The 18,393-nt window shown below is 50.3% G+C and overlaps 1 protein-coding gene across 7 annotated transcripts in view; it reads right to left on the bottom strand.

Annotated features, from left to right (window-relative positions):
* Positions 1-18,393, bottom strand: part of KIAA0556 (KIAA0556 ortholog) — a 233,770-nt gene that overhangs the window by 39,795 nt on the left and 175,582 nt on the right. For all 7 annotated transcript variants that reach the window (XR_004438849.1, XM_033217910.1, XM_033217909.1 and 4 more), the window contains one exon: positions 849-1,728. Coding sequence is in view for 6 of the 7 variants with exons in the window: in XM_033217910.1 (XP_033073801.1) it covers positions 849-1,728 (880 nt within the window). In the remaining variant the exon portion in view is untranslated. The remainder of the gene's footprint in view (positions 1-848; positions 1,729-18,393) is intronic.

Here is an 18,393-nt window from a genome sequence, read left to right as displayed (position 1 = left end):
CACATATCACCATACCTGGCTAATTTTTGTATTTTTAGTAGAGTCAGGGTTTTATCATGTTGGCTAGGCTGGTCTCGAACTCCTGGCCTCAAGTTATCTGCCCGTCTCGGCCTCCCAAAGTGCTGGGATTACAGGTGTGAGCCATTGCGCCCGGCCTGGCCTTGCATTCCTAAAGGCTGACTAGAAACCTGAGTGGAGCGGCAGCCGCCCTGTGGGTGGGCTTATGGTCTCCAAATTGCTGAAGTCCTCACTATTCCCTGTGCCACTTCCAATACCCAGGCAAGTGTCAATTGCTATGCATCATGACACTTGTGTTACTATTTTTTCTTTTTTTTCTTGAGACAGAGTCTCGCTGTGTCACCTAGGCTGGAGTGCAGTGGCACAATCATGGCTCACTCTAACCTTGACCTCCTGGGCCAAAGCGCTCTTCCCGCCTCAGCCTCCTAAAGTGCTGGTATTTCAGGCCTGGCCACTGTAGCCACCTATTTTTCTAACAGTTGGAGAAAGTGAAGTGATTAGAGACCAATGTCTCTATGAAAGGTAGGAGAACAAAGTCTTTTGGAAAATGGCTTGGAAAAGTCATGTGTTGCAAGAAAAACGGGCAAAGGGACATACTTTGGTGGCAATGACAAACACATCTATGAATTTACCATGCAAAATGTGTCTTGCCCATTTCACTCATTTATGTACCTCTTTGGCCCCTGAGACAGTGATTTTGTGACCCTTAGTTGAGAACAACCACCTTGTTTTGCGGATAAGGAAACTGAGGTCCAGGGAGTAACTGGCTTCATGCCAGTTAGAGGCGCTGGGATGATGGTGCCCAAGTTAGGCTGCTTTTTGGAACTTACCTCTGCTGGCTGACTGGTCGTCCCCATGACTACTGCTGCCAGCATCCTTCCTTGAGCCCCTCCTCCCACTAGCAGGGCGCTCTCTGTTGGGGGGCTGGTCAAAGATGTCTGAGTCATCACTGTGGACTTTGGGGGTTGCCCTCTGGGTTCTCTCCTTGGTGTTGACACTCTGGCTGGTCCCCCGTCCTGGCTCACGTCGGGGGCCTTTATCCCCAGCTTCAGTCTCTCTGGGACCCTCACCGATGACATCGTCTGATGGGAGCCTGCCCTTCCAGGCCAATGGCTTCTCGGGACTAAGCCAGAGGGGTTTTGACTTCCTGCCTTCCTGCTTCCTGTCCTTCCCGGTGGGAGAAGGTTGTAACCAGGACGGGGTTTTCCCAGGTGGCTCACAGATTTTTCTGCCCATGAGGTTTTCCAGTTGTTGGATGAGAGAGGGTTCCTCGTGGACAGGAGGGCACCTGACAGGTGGGGAGGTGGCAGGAGCACTGGGCATGTCACCTATCAAAGCGGGGGCTGCCGACAGTCTCAAATATTCCTCTACCTGGGACAAACTGTCTTTCCCGCAATTAGTTGAATTCTTCCTTTCGCCAGACACATCTCCTTGTGAAGATAGCTTTGCATCCACTAATGTTTCAGCTGGCTGTGGACAACCGAGACCAAGCTCCTTGTCCCCGCTGGCGCCAGCCATCTCGTGGGCGCCTCTGCTTTCTTCCGAGTGAATGTTCACGGTGTTCTCCAGTCGCTCACTCTTCTCGTTCTTCTGGTCAACCAGGATGCTGTGGTCAGCCGGGGCCTCCCTGTCTCCTTTGTCTAACTTGCCATTGAAGATGAGGTTTCTGTTGACGTAAAGCTTCACGTTCTTGGCACCAATGTCAAGATCCTGGAACCACAAGATTTAACAAAGTGAAGATGCATAGCATCAGACTGATGTATGAAATTTTGGAAGTCTAAGATACCAAAAAAAGAAAAGAAAATGTGAAATGCTAGAAATGCGAGCTTTTGAAAACGACAGTGCTGGGGGTGTGAAACTAGGCTTGGTCTCATTTCCGTGTGAACCGTTACATACTCTATAAATCAAAGGACTTTCACAGAGACGGCCTCAATCGCTGCCTTCGTCATCATTACCTCCTGTTGGGACATTTGTAATAGCCTACTAATTGGTCCCCCTGCTTCCCGTCTCTTGCTACTTTAACTTGGACTTCACATTGCCACCGAGTTAATTTTCTACCAGAGCAAATCTGTCCAGTCATTCCCCTGTGTGAAATCCTTCATGTTTTTTTCGCAGCCTATAGCAGTGTTCTTTAAAGTCCAGTTCCTGAGACCATCTGCGTCAAAAAGCCTGAAGTGCTTATAAAACACAGCCTTCCTGGCCTCGGCAGGCATCATAATTGGGAGACCGTAAAAGCAGAGGCTGAGACAAGGACTTGGGTGCAAGTCGAGTATTTGGCAGGTGAGTCCAAGAGGAAATGGGGAAAGTAAGATAGGGTAGGAAAAAGGAAATACCCAATTTTTTTTGAGCTGGTCACTGCTGTGGCCAACTGGTGCTCCTTCCCATGGGGGCCCTCTGTGGAACTCCAAGAACTCACTTTCCCCAACCCTAGTCTTCACCTATCTTTTTTTTTTTTTTTTTTTTTTTTTTTTTTTTTTGGAGACGGAGTCTTGCTCTGTCGCCTCTGTCGCCGGGGCTGGAGTGCAGTGGCCGGATCTCAGCTCACTGCAAGCTCCGACTCCCGGGTTCACGCCATTCTCCTGCCTCAGCCTCCCGAGTAGCTGGGACTACAGACGCCCGCCACCTCGCCCGGCTAGTTTTTTGTATTTTTTAGTAGAGACGGGGTTTCACAGTGTTCGCCAGGATGGTCTCGATCTCCTGACCTCGTGATCCGCCCGTCTCGGCCTCCCAAAGTGCTGGGATTACAGGCTTGAGCCACTGCGCCCGGCCCACCTATCTTAAAAATGGCTCCATCCTTGAAGCAGTTGCCAAAAACCTCGTGGCCGCCTTGATCCCTCTCTTTCTCACTTGCCCATCCGATCTGCCAGCTGTCCCTCGCCTCTCCCTCCAGAACACTTCCTGGGTCTGACCTCTCTGCCCGGAATGTGCTGCTGCCTTCCTTGCCCAGGCCACCAGGGTCTCTGACAGAGACACCACTGCCACCTCCTAATTGGTCTCTCCGCTTCCACTCTGCGGTGTCTCCTCCAAATCCTGCACTCACACTTCATTTTCACTTTATTTTCTATGCGGCAGTGAGTCTTTTTTTTTTTAACTGAAATCAGATCATGGGAGTCTTCTGCTTAAATGCATGTTGCAAATGTCTCTCCAAGACTGGGACATTTATCCACTGCTAGTTCAAGGCTGCCCTCGGGGCACTGATGCACCCACACATGCACGAGCTGAGTGTGCTCCCACGGCAGAGCACCGCACGAGCACCTGAGGCAGGGCGCTGTCCGCATGCGGGGACTGTCCCATGTCCACAGCAGCTGCAGTCGGAAGGGAGCCAGGAGGATGCCGTGTGATGACCACTGCCTCAAGGGCAGCCCGTAGGTAACTTCTGGATTCAAAACAAGTTCTCCAGGTGATTTCTTCACATGACGGGGTGCAGAACCATGCCGATGATGGGATAAATTCCAAAGCCCTCCACGTAACATGCAGTAACCTTCACAAAGGGTCCCCACCTCGCTCTCCTCTCTCTCTGCCAGCCTAAATGCCCCCATGTCACACAGGTTCAGCTCTATTCATTCTATGCTTAAGATAAAATCACACCTCCTGCTACTGTTCCACTTGTCTCATCCTCTTTACAGCAAAACTCTTTTCCCAGCTTTATCAAGGAATAGAATACACATCCCATACAATAAATTATGCATATTTAACGGATACAGCTTGATAAGTTTTAACATGTGTCTACGCCAATGAAACCATCACACTCAAAAGAACAAACGTACCTATCACCCCTAAGGTTTCCTCGTGCCCCTTGGTAAACCCTGTCTCCCCTTCCTCCTTCCCCAGCCCCAGGCAACCACCCAGCTGTGGTCTCTCCCTATACACTGACCGTCCTTTCTGGAATGTTTACAGAAAGGAATCATGTTGCATGTAGTCTTTTTTGCCCAGCTCTTTCAGTCATCGTAACTGCTCTGAGATTCGCCTGTGTTATGGCAACTGATAGTTTATTTCCTTTCTACTGCTAAGGAATATTCCATTGCAGGGGTCCCCCATGATCTGTCCGTCACCCTATAAGTGAATCTCTGAGTGTCACTGTCCCTGTGGCTCCTCCTCCCACTACCCCTTGTTCCTCCTCCCGTTGGGCTTCTACCTCCACCTGCACGTGGAACCTACCTGACCCGGGCACCAATAACTAGGGTGACGGTCCATCCTTGTCTGTCCGGGACAATTCTGATTTATACCTGTTGTCCTGGTGCCATTACTAATGACTCTCAGAAGTGTCTGGTTCCTAAATTACAGGGTCCAGCCAACTGCCATAGGCAATGGGAATTTCTCAGTTCTAGGGGGTGGGGAGTGGGTGGGTGTGGCGGCTCGGCAGTACTCAGCAGCTTCTCTCCTTTGCGATGACTTTCCTCCCTGGGGCTTGTGTGGCTCTGCACCCACCCGGCTTTCTTCCTGCCTCGCTGGCTGAGTCTGCCCGACTCCTGGGCTACTTCCTCTTCTTCGGCTGCACCTTGAAGGACTGGGCTGCCCAGGGCTCAGTCCAAGGCCTCCTGAGTGTTCTTCCTTCGCTCTCCAGGTGGTCTCATTCAGGTCCCAGGCTCCCAGTTATTTTCATCTCCAACCCTGACCTTTCCACCAAGACCCAAGTGACTGCTTGGCCTCTCTTCCTGGATATCTAACAGGTATTCCAGTATTAAAATGCCCAAACAGAATGGTCTCTTTTTTTTTTAAGAGACAGGGTCTTGTTCTGTTGCCCAGGCTGGTGTTCAGTGGCTTGATCAGGGTTCACTGCAACCTGAATTTCTGGGCTCAAGTGACCCTCCCGTGTCAGCCTCCTGGATAGCTGGGACTACAGGTGCACGTCACTATGGCCAGCTAATTAAAAGAAATTATTTTTTTGTAGAGACAGGGTCTCACTTTGTTGCCCAGGCTGGTCTTGAGCTCCTGGGCTCGAGGGATCCTCCTGCCTTGGCCTCCCAAAGCGCTGGGATTACAGGTGTGAATCACTGTGCCTGGTGTGCCTGAAACAGAATTCTGAAATCACCTTCTCCAAACCTAGTCTTCAACTATCTTAAAAACGAGTCCATCATTCGAGCAGTTGCTAAAAAGCTCACCGTCCCCTCATCCCCTCGTCCCCTCTTACTTTCTCACTCACATCCAGTGTGTGGGCACGTCCCTCGGCTCTTTCTCCAGAACACACCCTGGAGCTGCCCCCCTCACCCGAGTGTGCTGCTGCCTGGGCCACCAGGGTCTCCCCGAGAGACACCACCGTCGCCTCCAATTGGTCTCTCTGCCTCCACTCGGGGCTGTCTCCCGCAAACGCTGCGCTCACTTCATTTTCCACACAGCAGTGAGTCTTTTTTTAACAACTGAAATCAGATCCTGGGAGCCTCCTGCTTAAAGCTGCCCAGTGACTTCCTATGGCACTGACAATAAATCCTATCCCCCTTCAGGGGTACCCACTGACCTCTCTGACTCCGGCTCCTGGCACCTGCCTCGGTTCCTTGACGTGGCTCAGCCTGTTCCTGCCTTAGAGCCTGCGCACTTGCCTCGCATGCTCTGCCCCAGACGCCCACAGCCTTGCTCCTTCTTCTGTTCAGGGCCTTCTGTGACTATCCCTCTAGAGCAGCCCCACCTCATCAGTCCCCTCTCTATCTTATTGCCCTGTTTGATTTCCTTTTAGTCTCTGATGGTCTTGCTTATCAGCTTTTAACTTAGTTATTGTTTTTCCCACTCAAAGTTAGGCTCCAAGACAGCCGAGGCCCTGCCCGTCTTGTCCAAGGGCACATTGTAGCCACCCAACAATTATTTTTGGGCCGGGTGTGGTAGCTCACGTCTGTAATCTCAATACTTTGGGAGGCCAAGGTGGATGGATCACCTGAGGTCAGGAGTTCAAGACCGGTCTGGCCAACATGGTGAAACCCCATCTCTACTAAAAATACAAAAATTAGCCTGGCGTGATGGTGTGAACCTGTAATCCCAGCTACTTGGGAGGCTGAGGCAGGAGAATCGCTTGAACCTGGGAGGCGGAAGTTGCAGTGAGCTGAGATCGTGCCATTGCACTCCAGCCTGGGTGACGACAGTGAAGGTCCGTCTCTAAATAAATAAAAATAAATAAATAATTTACTTTGGAATAGCAAATGAATAAACACAGCATTCTCTCCTGGACAGCACTGCTCTCGAAATAGTGCTCTAAGAACCAACCTGATCAGAAAAGCAGCGGTCTGTGGGTTTCACCTCCAGATCATTTATTTCCCACGTTGCCTTGGCTTCTGATCTGCTCTTGGGAGATGGCATCCGAAACCCCGGAGATGTTCACCTATACTAACCTCCTGCTTAGCCTTCCCGAATGCTAGGTGAGTAGGAGCTAACAAATTTCAGGATCACTAAGTTACAGAGGTTTCTGCAGCAATTTAGAAGGAGAACCGTCCAGCCTGTGTTACGCCACAGGAACTCGGCTTCAATCATCCAATTGCGGATGACAGGCTACTCTTTGCCGACTGTCAGAAAAGTCGATTCTCAAAGCACTCTTTTACATGTTTATATGGATGGATTCTCTGTTTAGCAGAGGCACAGAGCAAGTGCATGCTGTGAATTCATTGGGAAACAGCTATTTGGGACAGACAGCATGGGCAGTTTTCAATGACTGGCTGTGCAAAATTACTGCCATAGGGACATCTGGTGAGACAGAAACGCCTTCCTTTAAAGAGGTGGTGGGTGATGGGGAAACCATCTAGTCCAGCACAGTCACAAGGTGGGCATCCTAGCTTTCCTAATAGGGTGCCCGACTTCTATGACATGGCCACCCATCTTCCTTCCCTAGTCCAGAGCCCATCTGACCCCCAGCCATCAGCTGCCCTGTCCCCACCAAGATGTCTGGTGGAGAGGGAACTGAGAGAGGGAAGCAGGCGCAGGCAGGGGTCAGGCAGGTAAGAGAGAGGAGTGGGCTTAGGTGGAAACCAGTGGTATGCAGGGGTCATGGGGGAGGTGGGAGGGTCATGCCCTGCCTGGCAGCTCTGAGCTTTGAAATGTTTCCAGCAGTCTGCAGGCCAAACAAGCCACATTCATGGGCAGATGTGGCCCAAGGATCACCAGAGTAGGGTCCCTGTAGGGAATGAATATTAGTCACTTCTCTGGATATTCCGTTTAAAGGATAACAGACTGCCTTGTCCTACACCATCCTCAGAACAATCCTGCAAGGGAAGCATTAGGGCCCCATCTTATGGATGGAGAAACTGAGGCACATGCCTTCCCCAAGGTCACATGGCTGGTGTGTGGTAAGCCACTATGGCTGGTATGCTAAAGTCTTAACCACCATCTTTCTGTGGGTCAAGCTAGATTCCAAGAAAGCCACAGTCCTGGCCCATGCTAGCCTAGCCACTGTTAGGAGCACCTATACCAGTGGAGCTCTGAGCCTCCACCCTTTTTAAAAATTTTATTTTTATTTTTTGAGATGGCATCTCTCTCTGTCACCCAGGCTGGAGTGCAGTGGTGTGATCTCAGCTTACTGCAATCTTTGCCTCCCAGGTTCAAGCGATTCTCATGCCTCAGTCTCCCAAGTAGCTGGTATTACAGGTACGCCACTATGTGCGGCTATTTTTTGTATTTTTAGTAGACATGGGGTTTCACCATGTTGGCCAGACTGGTCTCGAACTCCTGACCTCAGATGATCCATCTGCCTAGGCCTCCCAAAGTGCTGGGATTACAGGCGTGAACTACAGCGCCTGGCCTTTTTTTTTTTTTTTTTTTTTTTTAAATAAGTCCCTATGGGCCAGGTGCAGTGGCTCACACCTGTAATCCCAACACTTTCGGAGGCTGAGGCGGGCAGATCATGAGGTCCGGAGTTTGAGACCAGCCTGGCCAACATGGTGAAACCCTGTCTGTACTAAAAATACAAAAATTAGCCAGGCGTGGTGGCAGGCGCCTGTAATCTCAGCTACTCGAGAGGCTGAGGCAGGAGAATTACTTGAAACCAGAAGGTGGAGGTTGCAGTGAGCTGAGACTGTGCCACTGCACTCCAGCCTGGGCAAAAGAGGGAAACTCGGTCTCAAAAATAAAATAAAATAAAATAAAATAAAATAAAATAAATAAGTCCCTATGGACAAACTGTCTCCTATCCCACCCCAGCCCCCACCTCCACCTCCACTGGGTGGTGGGCTTATGTATGTGCGTGGGTTCCAGTCCTTCGAGACATTTTTCTACATATTTACGTATATACCGCATACGTGTCATTATACCACAAGGGTGTGCTTAGAGGCTGTATGAGAGCCACATCTGCCCCAGGAAGAACGCAGGATGGAAGATTCTGTGAGTCTGGATTCCTCCACACCCCCTCAGTGCAGTTCTGTATAAAGGACATCTTTAGGAAAGGATCCAGGGGGAAAATCCTCTCCTCATGAACCAGCCTGCTTCCTCCCCCTCCAGTCGTCGGAGCTTTAACCCCAGCTCTTTCTCCCTTGTTCTATCTTCTTCCAGGAAGTGCACGATGAAATTCCTTCCTGCCAGAATGTCTTAACCTTTAGAACCTTGTGTCTCTCTCTCTCTGCATGTGTGTGTGTGTGTGTGTGTGTGTGTGTGTGTGTCTTGTTTCTTTGGTGTGAATATTTTTTTTCCTTCCTTAACTAGAGTTATTTTTATGACTTTTGTTCATGCTGCCTCAAACCCCCTTTGCAATGGATTTTGAAAAGGACACTTTGAAACTCTGTGGCTGGTGTGTAGTTAATGGGAACACCTTTCCTGGCCCACATTTTGTCCTTCTCTTCCTTCTTTACAGTTGGCAAGAATCAACTGTGCTGAAACTGTAAAGCATTTTTAATAAATATTAATATTATTTCAATCTAAGTAATTAACTCAGCAAGGCCACTTTCCTCCCTGGCCCCAGGGTAGAATGGTATGTCTTTTGCAATGAACACACAACTGCCCAACAAAGATTCATGGTGGCACGGTTCCACTGTGACAACAGTGAAGCACAGCTGTGGGCTTTAGCATCTTAAGTCACTTTCCCTGGAGAGGAGCACCTGCCTTTGGCGCAGCCAATACAACCTGAGAACAAACCTCTGGAACGAAACATTGGCTAGGCCCAAATACTACATGCCAAGATGGGTCTGTTAAGGCAAATGGCGCCTTGGCATGGTGACACAACTGACTTTGGTCCAGATGTGCACTGGCTGGACTTCAGGTACAGCCCAGGGAGCCCACACTGCAGGAGTCCCACACTCTGGGAGTTGCGTCATTGGCTGGGAACATTCACTGGCACCTCTGCAGAGCAAAAGCATGGGCTGCTGTCCTTCCTAGCTCTTTGCCCGGAAGTGCTAGCTCCAGAACAGGAAGGAGTCAGGGGTTCTGGGCCAGGGATTTAGGGTTTGTCTCCTGGACTCACTGCTTTTATCCCAACTGTAGGTCTATCGAGGTATGGAAGGCTATGGGGGGGTGAGGTGCTGTCTCCCAGAGCGCTGCCACGCACACTTCAGCACCTGGCTCAAGGGCTGACTCCTCCAGGGAGCCCCTGGCCCTCCCTGTCTTCCCCTCCTCCCCAACTCTGGTTGACTTGAGTCTTCCTCTGAGGTTTCCGTGTTGGGCTTGCAACCTGGTTCTCTGCACCTACTGCTTAGCCAAGTGTCCACAGACACATGCTTGTCCTCCCCAGGAGGCAAGACCTTCAAGGACAGGGGAAAGGGCTATTCCTATCTGTCCTGAGGTCTTGCTTTGGGGAATAAACTTTCAGGGAGTTCTGGTTTCATTGGGGAGTGACCTTCATGGTCTTTTACATGTCCCTTGGGAGGAAGGCCGGTGAAAACCATTCTTTGTAATGTGAAATTTGATTTCCTAGAAGGGACAGAAGAAGATGGTAAGACACTGAGACATTTAACAAACACCTACTATATGCCACACTCTGGGAAGACCATGCCATGCCCCACCTGGCATCACAGACTCAGGATAACGAACGTGGATGGGATCTGATTAGTTCACACACTGGTGGTCCTCTGGCTGAAACCATGCTCGTTTAGCTCACCAAGCATTTAAGAATTTTAGAATTATTAGTAATATTTACAAATTGCGAGCTTTCACATAACAAGGTGCATTTCTGGCCTCTGTTGAAAAACTTAGGCTGTGTTAGCACTAACATGAGGAGTAATGGCTGCCCTCCTGCAGGGCCTGGCTCTCCAGTGACAATGGTCGCTCTATAGAAAGACAGGGCTGTGCCGTGTGCAGTAACTCATGCCTGTAATCCCAGCACTTTGGGAGGCCGAGGTGGGTGGATAATCTGAGGTCAGGAGTTCAAGACCAGCCTGGCCAACATGGTGAAACTCCATCTCTACTAAAAATACAAAAAAATTAGCCAGGTATGGGGCCACACATGTGTAATCCCAGCTACTCAGGACGCTGCAGCAGGAGAATCGCTTGAACCCAGGAGGCAGAGGTTGCAGCGAGCCGAGATCATGCCACTGTACTCTAGCTGGGGAACAGAGTGAGACTCCATCTCAAAAAAAAAAAAGAAAAGAAAAGGAAAGAAAAAGAAAAGCAGGGCTGTGAAGTGGGCACCGGTAGTCATGTGATCGTCAGCAAGTTGCTCTGCCTTTCTGTACCTCAGTTTCCCCATCTGTAAAATGGAGCTGGTAACTGCAGTATCTGTCTCATAGGACTGTTGTGCAGAATAAATGAGCTGATTTATATAAAGTGCTATATAAAATGCTGCTTGCCACATATGCAAGAAACAGGAGTTACCCTCATGTCTTGTACCTAATGTACTGCACCTAAATGTATAGACCCATCGAGGCTGGCTGCTCGGGTTGGCATGGCTCAGAGACAATGCTCTGCAGGGCCCAGTGCAGCAATCCCCCAGTTTCTGGCAGAGGTTGGCAGCAGCCATAGGAGGAGCCCTATGCACTCTGAGGTCAAAACTCAACTAAGTTTGGGTTGAGGCCCTGGCATGCAAATCTTGCAATTTTATTCAATGCAGCCCATACTGTATGGGGGTCTTTTGGTGTTGGGGGGCGGGGGCGGTAGGGGAGGGTCCTGGCCTGCGTGGGATGCAAAGGAAGCAAGCCAGGGTCCTCGCCTTGAAGAGCTCACAACCAGCTGCAGGTGAAGGGGTCGCATGCTCAAATGCTAGTGGCACCACAGCCATGGGTGTCTGTGAGCTGAACGACGCATACCCTCAAGTCCAGAGGAAGCAGGGAGCATTCCACTCCAGCCAGTGGATGAAAGAGAGGGAATATTGCCAGGTCATCAAAAGCCAATTTCCAAATGTTGTCATTAAACAATTCATAAGCTGTAAACACTGTGAAGACCAAACCGAATGCATCACAGGGCAGATTTGGCCGGGGGTGCGTTTGTATGTCAGAAACTCAGGACGCTAAGGAACACCCTCAGGAAGCAGAGACTTGGTGCCAGGAAGGGTGTGGCTGGAGACCCCTGGAAGGGGCCTAAGGCAGGCTAGGGGTACGGGGAGGCTTGTCTGTGAAGTCAGGCTCAAGCTGAACCTCAGTGTTTTGAAAGGCAGGTTTGTAACAAGAGGGGTCAGGTATTCCAGGCTCTGGGGATGGCAGGAGCTAAGGCAGAGGGGACAGAAGAGTTTTATGGGGGCCAGTGGGAGGTCAAAGCTATCTAAGCATGAAGGAGCCAGAGAGTCAGATTTTGGGGTCAGGGAGTGGTGGAAGTCACCAACGCAAACGCATTCAGGGTCCAGGCAAGTACCGCAAATGAGACAGGCAATGGGGTACAAGGACAACGATGTCGCTGTGACTCAGCTCCACTTAAGTTTCCAGGTATAAATGTGGGATCTTCTAGTTTCTCAAAAAATGCAAAAAACTTCATATTTTCATGCAAAACCTCCCAATTTAAAAATGTTGGCTATTAATTCAAATAATTTTGAAAACATGTGATTCAGCGGAAGTCTACCTGTAAGCTGCATCTGGTGACCGGTGCACAGCCTCTGTGTCCAGCCTTCTTCCCAGGATGCTCTGGGAGGCATGTGACAGCAGTGGGTCATGGTTGCTCCCCTGAGGCATTCTGCAGCTGGGAGGCCCTGGGCTCATCCCCTTCACTGCAGGGCCCTGGACCTCCCCTGCCTGGGCACGAGCTTGCAGGGGCAGGCAGCGTATCAGTGCTGATTCCCAGCACAATGCCTGGGCTTGGGGCAATTGACAAACCTCTGCTGATGAGAGGAGGGGCTGAGCCCATGAGCAGTGGAGGGGAAGATGGGGATACACGGGAATAAGGCTTCACACAGCAACAGGCAGAAGGGGAGGGATGAGCTGGATTGGGAAGGAGACTGGTTTTGGAAATCGAACTGGTAGGACTTAGAGATGCCTGACAGTGAGGGGCAAAGGGAAGTCAGAGGATCAAAGTTGTGAGCCAGGAGCTGGCGCAGACAGAAAAAGGAAGTGGAGAAGGAAGCCTGGCGTGGGTGGACAGATGGGCAGGGTTTGGGTGTGCCAAGTGGGAGTAGTGTGCATTCACAGTAAGAAAGGCCAGAAATAGCGATCCAGTGGTCAGGCCTGCAGCTTTGATATGTGGTTAAGTGTCAAGGAAGGTTTAAGTTTGGGAGCTGATGAATAAATTCAACAGCATGTGACTCCTATGTTCTTGGAGAAAAAGAAAAAGGACCTAGGTCGGGTATGATTTTCTATCTTCCCTGGTGATTTTTCCCTCTTTCAGAGGCAGCACTTCAATTTCCCATTGAAAATCCAGCCTTCTCTTCATTTCACCTCATGTGGATAATGTGGGCCCACCCCAGGTAGCAATGCAGGTCTGACCAATAATAAGCGCTAGATGGCAGCTTTCATGAGGGCAGTCTCTTTCTGCAGGGGCTGCTGAAATAAACATGAACCTGATGCCACTGGGGGCTACCACGTGGAACCTGAGGATGAGGCCAGCACAGAGGAGAAGAGAGCTAAGTGATGGAGGGAGGCAGATTCCTGATGACATCATGTGAACTCCTGGATGCCGCCATACCTAAAGTCAGCCACCCAGTGTCTTCTCTTACATGAGCCAAAGACTTCTATTTTGTGCTTAACCCAGTTTTAATTGGGTTTTCTGTCTTTTGCTACCAAGAGAATCCTGGCTGATAAAACAGCCCTGCTACTGAGAACTCCAATCAACAGGCTCAGCTACTGAGTCAGTCCTGGCCAAGGCTGGCAGGAGGCAGGTGGGAAGCTCCACCCTCCAGGCGATCTGTGATTTCTCCTGCTGCGCCAGTCAGCACCTACACCTGGGTGGGCAGCCCTCCCCTGCCCAGACATCTGCCTACTTCCAGTTGCAGCCTGCCCACCTGGTCTGCACAGCACAGGACATGGGTCTCAGCTTCCATGCTGGCTCTGCGTCCACTTTCATTCTCTCTAGGAGTAGAGCCTGGCTCTGAATCCTCATGTTCTTGTGGGGCTGCTCTCTTTAAAGGCTGAATGTGGCTGGGCCCAGTGGTTCATGCCTGTAAATCCCAGCATTTTGGGAGGCTGAGGCAAGTGGTCACTTGAGGTCAGGAGCTCGAGACCAGCCTGGCCAACATGGCAAAACCTGTCTCTACTGAAAATATGAAAATTAGCTGGGCATGGTGGTGCGTGCCTGTAGTCCCAGCTACTCAGGAGGCTGAGGCAGGAGAACTGCTTGAACCCAGGAGGTGGAGTTTGCAGTGAGCTGAGATCAGGCCACTGCACTCCAGCCTGGGTGACAAAGCGAGACTCTGTCTCTAAATAAATAAATAAATAAATAAATAAAGTGAAAGAATTCTCTGTTCACCTCTCCTTCCCCTGCTGGCTGGGGACCCACTTTAAGGCTGACCCTCTTGGAACTCTCATGGCTACCATGTCTGTACCTACCTGAGTGAGGACTCTGCCCACAGACTGTACTCACTGCATCCCACCCTCTGGCCATTGGCAGTGGCCTAGACCAAGCCTGAGGTCCACAGCTCAGGAAGCTTCCCACGCAATGGGGTCAGTCCCCTTTTCACCAGTTGCCCTGCTAAGATGCCCATCATACTTCCTGGGCCCCCCAGTGCCCAAACCCTGCCATGGGGCAGAGCCATCAGGCCACACTGACTCGGGTGACCAAATGAAGGTTACATCTTTGACTTCTGAGTCATTGCAATGTTTGGTCTTGGTTTGTATCAGATCCAAACAAACCAAGTGTAAAAGAAATAATTTTGAGAGAATTAGGAATGTTTAAATATGAAGTGGGTATCAGAGCATGATAATTAATTATGGCTACACACGATAGTGTCATTAAGGTTACAGAAAAATAAACAAACAAATGTCTTTTTTTGTTAGAGATGTATACTGAAGGATTTATGAGTGAAATAGTGTGATAACTACAATTTGCTTTCAAATGTTAGGGGGATACGTGAAACAACAATAGCAGAATGTTGATAATTATTGAAGTAGGTGATGGACACACGCCTCATTACTGAACTAATCCCTTCACTTTTGCACTCATTTGAAACTTCTTCCCAGAAAAAGGCATTGCTGAAAATGCAAATAGCCATAGGATGAGTTGAGTCCACCCAAAGGGCACCCCAAGAGCACTGACACCCTCATCCAAGCCACCACCATCTTTAGCTAGGCTGTTCTTAGCTAGACTATGTCTTGAGCTTCCTCTCTCTGGGCTCCCTCTGCTCCCTGATCCATTCTCCAAATCAACCAGAGTAGTCTTTTAAATTCCTCAATCAGGACCGGGCGTGGTGGCTCACACCTGTAATCCCAGCTGAGGCGGGAGGATGACTTGAGGCCAAGAGTTTGAGACCTGCCTATCTCTGCAAAAAATAAAAAAAAAACTAGCTGTGGTGGTGTGCACACCTGGAGTCCCAGTTACTTGGGAGGCTGAGGTAGGAGGAACACTTGAACCCAGGAGGTTGAGGCTGCAGTGAGCCATGATCACGCCACTGCACTTCAGCCTGGGCAACAGAGAGAGACTATCTAGAAAAACAAACAAACAAACAAACAAACATCGTCCATCAGATCATGTCACCCTGCTCACAAGCCTCCAGCGATGACACTAATAACTGACCCTTGTACAGAGGGCAGGAGGCCAGGAAAAACTCAGAGCACTTTACATGCATTCACTGGACAATATCCCATTTTCCAGATAACGCTGAGGCATCGAGATGTGAGGTAACCTGCCTCAGGCCACATGGTCTCAGATGGGCTGGCTCTGACCATACTATATTCTGCCTGTCTCCAAATCAGATCCAAACCTGCTGGCTCACAGGATCTTGTCCCCACCTCCCTCTGGGACCTCCCATGACACTCCTTGTTCCCCATGCTCCAGCCACTTGGCAAAACCACAGTCCTTGAACTCCTGCTGCAGGGCCTTTGCTCCTGCTGTGCCCTGTGGGGAATGCCCTTCCCACAGATGCCCCATGGATGCTCCGGGTCATCACTGAGCTCGGGGAAGGACTCTGGCCACCTGGCTCCAAGCAGCCTGGCCTCCTCCTCCCTGTGGCCCTCGTTCACTGTCCCGTGTTATTGTCATGGATGGTGGCAGGGGTGGGGATGGTATTGGGATGAAACTGTTCCATTTCAGATCATCAGGCGTTAGATTCTCATAAGGAGCGTACAGCCTAGACCCTTCACATGTGCAGTTCCCGATAGGGTTCCCATGCCTGTGAGAATCTCTTGCCACTGCTGATCTGACAGGAGGCAGAGCCCAGGCAGTCATGCTGCCTCATCCGGGGCTCACCTCCTGCTATGCGGCCTAGTTCCTAACAGGCCTCAGACTGGTACTGGTCTGTGGCCCGGGAGCTGGGGACCCCTGGCCTAGACCACATTACATGTCACAGAAATATGCCCCTGGGGAAATGTAGCATTTATTTATCAAAAACAATTTAATGAGTGCCTTTCTGTATATGAAATATACCCTGGGTGCCCGTCCTGCCTGGATGCTCACTGCTGTCCCACTTCCTAGTGTGACCAGGCTGGAGGCGGCACTTGCGTGGTGACGCTGTGGGTGATGGTGGGGATGGTGTGCTTATCTGTACTGTCACACATAGCTAATATGACTATTATAAAGGCAAACAGATGGAGCATGGAGAGCTGCTGGAAGCCCACTTTTTGGATGAGTTATTACCTACTATAGAAGGGAGACTATCGGTTTCTTCCTCCCAACAGATGCCACTCCGCAGGAGAACCAGTGCCGTGAAAAACCAGAGAAAGACAAAGCGGACCTCAAATTCCCCTCCCCAGCTTTGTCTCTTACCACCTCCTAGCTGGGCAAGTCACTTAATCTGAGGAATACCAAAAGATATGACACACATAGTAGCATATCCTCCTGAGCCCACGGCAGACATGGCTAATCAATCTTCGCGCCCTTTCCTCGATGAACCAGAAAGAAGGTTCCAGATCTTTCTCAGGATGGCACTCCAGCAAGCTGTTTCCCATCAGCATTGGCAAAAGAGACACAGCCTATTTGCCATCTGGGATCTCACTGTCCTAAGTTCTCGTTGCTTCGTCTATAAGATGGGAAATACCACTACCTGCCTCATAGGATCACTGGGGGTTAACTGAGATGATTCATTTGTTCAGCTATTCATTCATGCATTGAATATTTACTGAGTGCCCACAGGGTGCCTATACGTGCCTGATACCTATGGCATTGAATAAGTGGCAGCTGTCACAAGTAGAGGCATCTGTTTGCTGCCTTCTGTGCGCGGCTGTGGTGGCAGTGGAGCCTCCACGTCCTCACTTCGCCTCTCCCATCCCTCTCCTCTGGCCCAGCTGACACTTACAGCATCACTGAGTGAGGGGGGAAGGAGTCCGTAAATGCTAGCGTGAGGATTTCACAGGCAGCACATTTCCCAATAAAAGAGACTCCCCTTTTTCTAATCCCTTCCTTTCTTCTGTTCTAAATAAGCCTTGGTTGGATTAGCTGCCCACATTTAACTTTTCTTCTTCAGATTCCCATACACAAAACACTGTATTAACAAGCCATGTCTACCAGGCCAAGCTATATTTCCTATAAACTCTCATTTTATCTCCTCTAAAACACACAGTAATAGCATCCTCTGGAGAATATTAAATCAAACCAACCTGCAGCTGCATTTGTTTGCGCTTTTCTGCTCCTGGTATATTCTGGCAACAGATGGGTGTGTGTTACATAAGCGGTGCCCGGCAGGAACCGCAGTCCTCCACACTCCACCCTGAGTGCGGAAAGACCTCGGCTCTCAAATCCCTGCAGCCAACAGCTCCCCCACGCACCCGTGACGACACCCCAAGCTCCTGAGGGACTCTTAAGACCCTATGCCTTTTTAGACAATTCTATAAGCACAAGGAAGGCTGAGCATAGGTTAAAGAACAAAGGCAGGCCCTGGCCAAAAGGGATGAAGCTTATCTTTGTTGTAATCCTGCACATAAAATCTGCTTTCCTTGTCCTGAGATATATATTCAGTGACAGGGCTGAGCTGCAGGGCACAGGCCCGGGCAGCTAGCATTGTTCCATTGCCCATTCCAGAAGAGGGTGCCGATGGCCACCTGCCAGGAAGCACTGAGTGGGACTTGGAATGAGAGGACCTGGCCCCAGATGCTCACAGTGTGCCGTGACTATGTGGGCTGGGGCTGCATTCCGGGGTCTGAGGGCCAGCCTCTGAGCACACAAGAGGCCAGGGCTGGCAAGTGGAGAAGGCGGGTCTGACACACCCAGAGAAATTTCCACAAGTTCCCAGTGGCTTGGCCTTCTTTTTTTCAAGTTTAAACTTCAGGTGTTTGTTTAAAAACAAACAAGCAAACAAACAACCTCAAAGATCAGAAATGAGAGAAAGCTCTGGGCAGCACTGTGTGTACACACAGCTGGCTGGGGCTGCCTGTCCTGTTAGTTTCCTGACTCGCGGTGCCTCACAACTGACAGGTGCTCGGGACGTGAGCACTAGGTGGATGGACAGCTGGTGGGTGGCAGAACTAGCAAGAAGCAGCTCAGGAAGGGAGGATCGGAAGGAGGGAAGGAGGGAGGGAAGAGGGGAGGACTGCCTCTCTGGGACTAGGTTCCCAGTTCTGCCTCCAACCTGCCATGTGGTCTTGTGCAAGCCACCTAGCCTCTCCTATCCTCTCATCTGGATATCAGTAAGGATAACACAGCTGCTTATGTATTATTGGGAACATGAACTCATTCATTCATTCATTCATTCGTTCATTCATCCATTCATCAACCATGTATTTCTCCTTTCACTAGGGCGGGAGTGGAGATGACTCGGGGTGGAGATGTCTCTTAAGGGGTCCATGGTGGCCTGGGAAAGTAGCCATAAATTCCGGTCAGGAGATGGTGGAACATGTTCACGAGGTCCCAGAGAAGTGTAAGAGGCAGGGGGCAGGGGGCAGGGTCGGCTTCCTGGAGAAAGTGACGTCTGGGTTTCCAGGAATATGAGGCAGAGACGGGCATTCTGAGTTGAGTGAGATGGGGGTGTGA

The sequence above is a fragment of the Trachypithecus francoisi genome, unplaced genomic scaffold (assembly GCF_009764315.1).
Source record: "Trachypithecus francoisi isolate TF-2019V2 unplaced genomic scaffold, Tfra_2.0 Lachesis_group10, whole genome shotgun sequence".
In the NCBI taxonomy this organism is placed as follows: Eukaryota; Metazoa; Chordata; class Mammalia; order Primates; family Cercopithecidae; genus Trachypithecus; species Trachypithecus francoisi.
The sequence above is the reverse complement of the archived record's forward strand: the minus strand, read 5'-3'. Positions and strand labels throughout refer to the sequence as shown.